This window comes from Nelumbo nucifera, chromosome 2 (assembly GCF_055504915.1).
Source record: "Nelumbo nucifera cultivar China Antique chromosome 2, China Antique-T2T, whole genome shotgun sequence".
Classification (NCBI taxonomy): Eukaryota; Viridiplantae; Streptophyta; class Magnoliopsida; order Proteales; family Nelumbonaceae; genus Nelumbo; species Nelumbo nucifera.
Genome location: NC_142650.1, coordinates 91,587,209 through 91,596,964, shown reverse-complemented (window position 1 = coordinate 91,596,964; position 9,756 = coordinate 91,587,209). Strand labels below are relative to the sequence as shown.

At 37.1% G+C, this 9,756-nt stretch overlaps 1 protein-coding gene across 1 annotated transcript; it reads left to right on the top strand.

Moving 5' to 3' along the window:
- Positions 1-4,530: 4,530 nt before the first annotated feature.
- On the top strand, positions 4,531-9,458 carry SKIP5 (SKP1/ASK-interacting protein 5). The gene is made up of 5 exons (XM_088899036.1): positions 4,531-4,775; positions 6,511-6,655; positions 6,726-6,804; positions 8,863-8,921; positions 9,003-9,458. Exons 1-5 carry the CDS (start codon positions 4,646-4,648, stop codon positions 9,352-9,354), a joined length of 765 nt encoding a protein of 254 aa, XP_088755162.1. The 5' UTR covers positions 4,531-4,645; the 3' UTR covers positions 9,355-9,458.
- Positions 9,459-9,756: the final 298 nt, after the last annotated feature.

The following is a 9,756-nucleotide window of genomic DNA, read 5'->3' as shown; positions in this document are numbered from 1 at the left end:
TGTAGAGATTTTCATCTCCAACATTAATAACTACACTTTTGAGGATCAAACAACTTTTAGATGATACTATCTCCCCTTACCAAACTGCATTTACTCCAAATAGACAAATTATTGATAATATATTGATAACTCATGAGATGATGCACTCCATGAAGAAAAAGAAAGGCAAGAGTGAGATTATGGCATGCAAAATTGATATGGAGAAAGCCTATGACATATTGGAGTGGGATTTCATTAAAACAGTTTTAGAGAAACCTAGCTTTCATAAAAAATGGATTAATTGGGCAATGGAATGTATTATATCAGTTTCCTTTTAGATCCTCATCAAAGCTCTCTCACAAGAAATGTAAGAGACTCTAGAGGTATCAAGCAAGGTGACCCTTTATCCCCATACATTTTTTGTTTTGTGTGATAAGGTTCTCACAAGAAAGTTGGAGGTTAAAGCCTCCACTAGGGGAAAATTAATTAGATGCAAAGAATCTAGGAGTGGACCTACCATCCCCATTCTCCAATTTATTAATGATTGTATTATTTTTGCTAAGACCCAAATCAATGTTTGTCTCAAAATAAAGGAAATTCTTGACAAGTTTGCTTTAGCTTCTAGCCAATTTCCAAATTATTCAAAATCTACCATCACCTTTTCAAAAAAGAAAAAAAAAAAAACATTCCTAATAAACATCAAAAAATCATGTCTAAAATCCTTAAATTTCCCCTTGAGACAAAAAATAAAAAGCACCTTGATGCTCCTATTATTGATGGGAAAGTCTCAAACTTGGACAAGTAATAACCCCATTATAAACGAAGCTAATCCAGAAAATATTTCAAACATTGAGATGCCAATTAGTAGTATAATTGATCAAGAGAAAAGTATTTAGAAGGAAGATCTCATTAGAACAATTATCCCAATTTTAGTTTGGAATCGTATAAAGCCTCTGATTATCCCCTCAAATCACTCTAAGGATAAGTTGGTGTTGGTAAATTTTTAGTTAAATATGCTTATAATGAAGAAAGCCGAATTAATGAGGGAATGAAAGTATAGACAATATGTTCTCTGGAACCTAAAAGTCCCTCCTAAAATTAAAGTATTTTTGTTTCAAGTATTCAGTGGCAAACTGCCCATTAAAAATAAGCCTATTGTGAGAGGTCTAAACATTGATGGTAGTTGTGATCATTGTGGTGAAGAGGAAAATATAGATCATTTGTTCCTTAATTGTAATTTATCCAAACAAATTTGGTAAAAAGTAAATACAAATCTCCCAGTTCCAAAAGGTAATGAATTGACTATTAATAACTAGTGGATCCGAATTTCTAAGTGGTCGAATCCTTCTAATGATCTCTTATTCATGGAAAAGCTTGCTATTATTCTTTGGCTTATTTGAAAAAATAGAAACGACAAACAATAAAACCTTGCACCCTCATATTATTCTAGATAGAGATTTTAATTCTGTGTCTTTTCAAAAATATCCAGGAGAATGAAACTAATGATAATACTAAGTGTGGTAGCCTATTGTGTGGATTAATCCCAAGTTCGGGACCATAAAAATAAACTTCAATGCATCTTGCAGAACTGATGGTTGGTGCTGTATTGTATGTATTGCTAGGAATCATTCAGATTCAGTTCTTGACCTTAAACCTTAAAGCATTGGTTTTACTTTGATTAATTTAGCTGAAGCTTGGGCTGCTTGGGAAGTCATCAACATCGACACCAACTTCAAAAATTACCCAATCATGATTGAAGGTGACTCCAATCTCAACATCTTGCCTAAGGAAGACAATGAAGCCTCATAGAGAATGGAGAACATCATCAAAGAATGTCAGTGTTTGTCTCCTCATCAACTCTACCATCACCTTTCATCATACTTATTGTGAAGTAAATCGGCCACAGATTGGCTAGCGCACAGTGCTCTATCAGGTGTTTCAGTCAATGTAGAGTGTATTCTAAGGGACTTTAGACCATGTTTGGGAGTGCTTAAGTTAAAAATAAATGCTTATTGAATAAGTGTTTATTCGAATAAGCACTTATTTACATTTAGCATCTAAAATTTTCAAGTGCATATTTTTTAAAATAACCACTTATTTTATATTGTGTGTTTGGTAGTCTTTTCTCTAAAAAACACATAAATAAGCATTTGTGACTATTTTATCCTTCATTTTCTTTCAAATTTTCAAAATATACCCTTTGAAAGCACTTTTATAAAAGTACTTTTGTGAAAGTACTTTTATAAAAGCACTTTTAAGAAAGTACCCTTATAAAGGCACTTTTATGAAAGCACTTCATAAAAGTGCTTTTGTAAACGTACTTTCATAAAAGTTCTTTTATAAAAATGCTTTCATGCTTTCATAAAAGTACTTTCTTAAAAGTTCTTTCATAAAAGTGATTTTATAAAGTGCTTTTATAAAAGTGCTTTCATAAAAGTATTTTCTTACAAGTGTCTTCATAAAAGTATTTTCTTAAAAGTGCTTTCATAAAAGTATTTTCTTAAAAGTGCTTTCAGAAAAGTACTTTTGTAAAAGTGCTTTTTGTAAAAATGCTTTCACAAAAGTGCTTTTATAAAGTTTCAACTAGGGATAATTTTGTAAGTGGTATTTTAAAATTCAACTACGGATAATTTTGAAAGAAAAAATTGAATAAGTGCTTATTGTATAAGCACTTAAAAAAACTAGAAATTTGGGCTTAAAAAATAAGCCCTTATTTTTAAAATAAACATTTATTTTGGACTTATTTCCCAAATACCAGTAAGTGCTTAATGGCCCAAATAAATACTTATTTTTAAGCACTCCCAAACATGGCCTTAGTTTTATCTGTTTCTGATTCTTGGGGCCAAACTACCCCCTCTTACGTAGCTTCTCCATTATCAAAAAATAACCACCTTTCCCTTGCATTAGGCAAATCAAGAGGTTATTTTGACGGTCCGACCAGATAGTTCCAAGATTGAGTCATGCACCAAAAAGTTTCGAGTCGATCATTTACTAATTTTTTAAACTTGGCCATAGGAATGGCAACGAGAGGGGGCACCCCCTTCCCATCCCCGCTCCGTGGCTAAAATTCCCTAACCCATCCTCACCTCATCCTTGGTATCGGGGTAAAAATTCAACCCCCATCCCCAGCCCCATCGGGAATGGGGAATCCTTGACATATCCCTGCCCCGATGATCGTATTACTGTAAGAAAGCACATGATTGTTAGATACAAAGAATGGCCAAATGGAGACCTGATTAAATAAATAATCCATTGATACAGACTTTAATTTAATTTGTGAACAAGCACATTATGCTGAAAGAACATGAAAACCTAATTAAACAATCCATTGATTCGACTTTAATTTGTGAACAAGATATAGACTTGCACGCTTGATCCTTGATGACTTGAGTGAGAAACCTGATTTTGAAACCGACCGTTTGGACTTTGGGTAGTGAATACAAGGAATGGTCGAACCCGGTGGATGAACGGAGAGATTTGTGAACAATCTCTCTACCTTCTCACTGTTACAAACAGTGTAAAAGGGAGAAATCGAGAAACAGAGGGAGAAACTGGGCGGACAAACGAAGAGACAGACAAAGGAAGAATGATAGTATGGTGGTTCCTCTATAAGACTGTAACTGGTCACTGCTATCTGCTGCTACGGTGGTTGCGACGCTCGACGTTCGGCGGATGAACAAAAAGAGGAAGAACGAAGAGTGAATCAGTTAATTAGTGAATCAGTGAATGAGAGGAAGAACCTGGTGGTCAGCGGTTCCTCTGTGCTACGGTGGTAGCGACGGCACCCAACGATCGATGGCTCCTCTTCTCTCCATTTGATAGGCAAAGTCTGTGAAGACCGGAAGAGTTGAAGTCTCGAGGAGTGAATCAAAGAAGTCTGTGAAGAGAGAAACAAAACCTAGGCGGCAAGGCAAAACGTCAAAAGACTCAAAACCTAACCTATTACGTATTACCTAATACCTTTTGACTTTTTGTAATTCATAATCGGGGTCGGGGTAAGTTCGGGGATTTATATGCAGACCCCATCCCTGCCCAGTCCCCAGTCTGGGGCAAAAGAAAAATCCCCAAACCCAACCCATGTACATTTTGTGATCAAGGAAATCCGCCCTGTTCAAGACGGTTCAGATCGAAAACCCAATTTTGTGGGTAAAATTGCCATCCCTACTTGGCCACTTGGGTAAGGGGCCGCCCCATAGCACATCCCCGCCGTGTACTTGGGAACATCGGGACTGATTCTCAATACAAGGCGGGGATGTGCTGTGGACCGTTGTGGGGCGGAGAACTCGAACTCACTCAGGTTTAGTAGAAACAGGAACCAACAAAATCTGGGACCATTTATTGCATGGTACAGTTCCTACAGTTCCCGAACCTCTAGGAGAACAAGATCCTAATCCAACTCATAGAACTGCGAGCTCTGAAAACTCTACACCACCTTGATTTCAAGATGTGTATGGATGTCAAGTAGATTCCAATCCGATAACAGAAAAGTAACCCTCATGTGAGGGAGCCCTCATTTAGTCAAAATATTTTTTCCAATGTATACACCATTGCGTTTGCGTGTACTGTCTAGGCGCATGCGGTGGAAAATGGAGTACTTGTAGAGGTCGAGGGCCTGAGAGGTTGAGACTCAGGTGACGGTGTTGGTAGCGGTCCGACGGTCATCGCCATGGTGGAGATTCAGGAGAAGCGAAGGTGGAAGCGGAGCAGCAGGAGCAGCTCCTCCCCTGCTTCGCCTATAAACAATCTCGACGACGGTTGTCTTATGCACATCTTCAGTTTTTTATCCCCAATTCCAGGTTCGCTTTTGTGCTTTTCTTGTTCCAAAAAACCCTAATTTTCTGTGAACCTCGATACTGCTTTCTTGTTGAATTTGAAATATATAGGATTCAATTATCTAATTACCAAGAACCCCTTTCTATGTCTGTGTCGGTTGTATTGGTTCGTGGGTTTGTGGGGTTGGCGAGGAAAAGATTGAATTTGAGTACCATTTAGCCTTTAACCCTAGACCTGTTTGTTCAATTTGGAATTTCCTTGCAATTCAGTTTCTAATCAGTCTTGGAAGTGCTTCTGCCAATGTGAAATTGTTGAGAATCTTGCGTCTGTTGCTATATGAATAGCTGAAAGGCAAATAATTTAGCTTTGATGGACACGTAGGTGAAATACCTTCAAGAAGAACTCAGAATTCCATTATTCTGTTATGTATGTAGGTCTTGTAAGGAAAATCTGTAAACATATCACGTTAAGAAGAATAATATGGGAAAATATGGTGGGCTTTTTGGTCTCTCTCCGGCGTCTTCTTGTGTGTTCCGGTGTTCTTTCTCTGGATCATCTTGGCTATTGGTGGGTAATCTGGTCTCAGACACATAATACATTATTATGTAATCAATTGAACTGTACTAGTTATGTCAACTCATCGGATAACAATGGCCAGCTATCAGAATGGTTCCTATAAGGTGAATGGTGATGAAGTAAATCTCGACATACCACTATCTGCTAAAGCTGGGAAATTCCAAATGGACACAACCCAAGCCTAATTATGTAAAGATAAAGAAGCACATAGTGGAGCTTAAGTTGAGTGTTTGTCCATAACCAGTAGGTCCGATTTGGTTGTATTAGTATTACTTTTTCTTGCAAAAGAATTGATTCTATGCACATGTGCATGGAACTAGTTGGATTGTTTGGTTTAGTTGCATCAGAAAGACTTTTTGAGAAAACCCTTATGGAGACATTAAAAACTCAGCTTTCCCAATCCCCAACCAATCAGTATCATCTCAATTCTCAACTTTGACTTGGGTTAGGGGTAATAGAGAAGATGCAGTTCAAACTTTGTTTGACCACCATGAGTTTATTCTCATTATGGGTGTGTGTACTTTGACAGCTTCTTCTTAGGGCTGGGCTTCAGTTTGCGTCAATCCTAGCCAGGGCTACAATTGTACTTGGACATCCCTCCGCATTATAAAGTTACAAAAACAAAGAAAAAAAATCATGAGCTGAACCTGTCTGTACCATCATTCATCATTTTTTATTTGAGAATAATGCATCAGTTTCTTTCCTTCTGAATAAGAAAACCTTCATTAAACTCAAAGGAAACTATAGAGGACAAGATCTGAATCTTATATCTATATTGGACATATAATGGACCAACCGATTACCTGAAAAGCCAAACAACTCTTGAGTTTCTCCTTTTTGTATAAATCTTCCCATTCTATATCTGTACTAGATCCCATTCTATATCTGCACTGTCCCATAAAAGATTTTAACATCAAGAGTAACTAGATCTCCTTCTATATCTGTACTGTCCCAGAAAAGCCAAACAACTCTTGAGTTTCTCTTTTTTGTATAAATCTTCACATTTCATTTTTGTACATGCACTAATGTTTCTTCTGATTGAGTTTATGTAGTATAGTTCTTTTTGTACTTGGTTTTGTTTGACAAGTCAACCAAGTTTGCATTTAAATTTTTAAAAGAGAAGGTTGCATATTCAGTATGCTATTCTGCATTCTCTGTCACAAATTGATGTTGGGTTTGCAGATCGGTATAACACCGCCCTCGTTTGCCACAGATGGTGTTTCCTGGCATGCCATCCTCGTCTATGGCTTCGTGTAGACCGGTCCATCAAGGATCCAACTGAACCTGGAGTTTTTCCTGACATTGAAACTGCCATTTCTGCTGCAAGGTTAGTGAAGTCATATCCCCTTATCATGTGAGTATAGAGAAGGATTTGTAAATGTAACTTATTTTAATAGGCCTGGTGACACCATTCTGATTGCTGCTGGAGGAAATCATCTTGCATGTAATATTCAGATTAAAAAGCCACTTTGCCTGGTATGTTCAAAGTTCTATTCCTCAAGACCGTCTTTGTTTCTCCATAAAATGGAGTAAAACTTTTCTGATTTAAATATTGCAGATATTATTTATGCCCCTTTTACAGTGAAAACTTTGCTTTCCATCTCTTCTAATTTGTTTGATGTAAATGGCAAGGAATACATTACCTGTAAAAAAAGGCAAGAAAAAAAAAATAATTTCCATTGAAAACGGAGCAGAAATATATCCCAAATATTTCAGCCTAAAATATTTTCAACCCATTTTATATTGAAATAAACAGAACCTAAGGTGTTACTTTATTATCAATCATTACCTGATAAATGCTCAACTTTTAAATCGGGGAACACCACATTAATCTGGAAAATGTTTGAGATATGCTGCAACTGCCTGTAAACATGGGGAAAAACCTCTGATTATGAGATACCCTATTATCTTGCCCTGTCAAACCATGTTTCATGAGCAATAAAACATTAACAGTTAACAATTGGGCGTTCTTGTTTTAGTTTAACTAGCAGTGACCTGTGCGATGCACAAGCTGCTTTTCAAAAATGTAATTTTAAGGGGAAAAAATGAAGTAATGGTGATTCACCAAAGTTTTTATATATTTTTAGTTCTTTACATATAAAATAGTAGAAAAATAATTATTTTCCCTTTTAGTTATTGAGCTTCAAATTTATTCCATTTTATATAGCCAAAAATATTGTGCTTAACATGAAATTAATAACCAAGTTAAAAAATAATTTCAAAATTGAACTGACGAAGATAACCAAAGGCTCATTCTTTTATTGTTGAACCAGAAGAATCCATGAAACAAATCCACATTAAATTAATGAAAGAATAGAGAAAAAACTAATAACCCATGGAAAGGAGAAATGGTTTCTTTAGACATTTATATAAGAAGAAAATTATTTCACCCCATGTATTGTTGGGCAAATTTGGGTTTTGACATTCTTGTGGGTCAAAGCTAGGGTTCGTATTTAGGTTAGCCCTTAAACCTACTTTATTAGATGGATCCAAAAGAGATTAAAAGAGATTTAAGAGAAAAAGAAGGATTTAATGGGGAGGGGAGATGTTACAAACATTGGCTATTAAGGTGAGAGAGAAAGTAAATATGAATTTTATGAGAGACAAATCAGACCCATGAGGGTTTCAATTTTGCCTTGTTATATTTTTAATGATTCCATTTAAAAATAAATATACAAGAAAGGAGAGTAGGAGAAGACACATGTGAGCTCTATGGTGAGAGGACCCCTCACCTCCCCTTTGCCCTCTTTCTATTATATATATAAAAACACACACACACACATTTCTTTTTGCTTTTGTACCTTTGTTGGCTGCCTTCAAACTTGCAAGCTTTTTATTTGTCAGGTGTTGATGTAGAGATAAAGTTAAAGCCCAGCACTGTCACTACTAGTCTGCTCAGATTTTATGTTGTATATGCTGTTGTTGAACCATTGACCCTTTTAATTAACATAATTCTTTTGACCCTTCTTTATTCTGCTTAGAAGGTTCCTGGTGTTGCCTTGCTAACCTCTGTTAGCAACTGAATTTTCATTCGTTGATTGTTGGTTTTTTTTCTGTAGGTAACCTAACTTCAATGCCTTTTAGTCAAGTGGCTTTGGACCAAAGTTGTATTCAAGTGGATTACCAAAACCAACCATCAAGTTTGGGGGGAATGGACAAGATGACCCTAATAACTTATATAACCTTTTACTTGACAATTTTTCTTAGCAATAATTTGTGGTAAACTACCATTCTAACATTGTGAGTTGCACAAAGTTTCTGCATGGAATTTACCACTACTCCACAATATAGGGAAAGGCACTCAGTGCTCACAGAGGAATGGAGATGTACAACATGCATTGACTGTGCTACCTAAAGTCAAGTGGATATAAAACTTATCCTGCAATCTGTGCCCCTAATTGAGCTCGGAGATGCACAAACTTGACCCCAACAAACATTGGAAGCTTTGGCCAATATCTATCAACCACCAAAATGTACCAATTTTTCCTTTTTGATTGTTTTTTTACCTCTTTTACCATTGCTTATCTTGTTCAGATTGGAGGGGGCGAGCATCCTGACGACACAGTATTAATATGTTCTCGGGGGTCAGACAGGTCTGCAAGATTCCATTTTGTTTTCTTTTCCTGTCATTCAAAAAAACTTTGCATATAAATAATGTGATTGTTCTTGGGTAGTGCATTGGAGTTCCTGTCCACTTGTAAGGTGGCAAATCTTACAGTAAGGGCTGAGCTGGGATGTTGCTTGCTTCATCGGAGTGGAAGGCTGACCATAGAGGGATGCGTACTCCAGTGTGATGATAACCCCTTAGACTACCTCTCATGCCCAATTGTGAGTACTGCCAGTGGTTCGAGTGAGTTCCCATCATCTGTAGCAAAGAACTCTAATGACAGTGTATCTGTTTCTCGGACACGGATAGAAGGTGGCGCTAAGGCTGTTTTGACCAGTGGAACCCTGGTTTTACAGCATGTACGAGTCATCTATGCTCGAACTGCTATATTTTTCTGGTTTGATGTAGTGCACAAGTAACTAATTATTGTTGTCCTTAGCTTGTGTTATAAATTAATAACTATCAACTTCTGAACTAGTTGGTTTTTTATTTTTAGTGTTAATAAATGGAATCCCATTTATCATATTGTGGCAGTAGCTTGATTTGAAATTAGTATATGGTTCTGTTGGTTTAATTCCATGTTTTGAATCATTAAAACGTGCGAGAGGTAATGAAGCTTTTGGTTCATCTTTCCTGATAAGGAAGTTGATGAGGGCAGATTTGGCCCTGCAGTGAAATTGCGACACGTGGCACCTCACGACAACTAGGCAAGCCCCCAGGCAACAACTTACCAAGTTGGTCCCCCCCCGGGCACCGGTTTGGCTGGCCTGGCGCGACCTGCGCGACCTGGCCGGATCAGCCTGCCACATGCGCCGACCTGG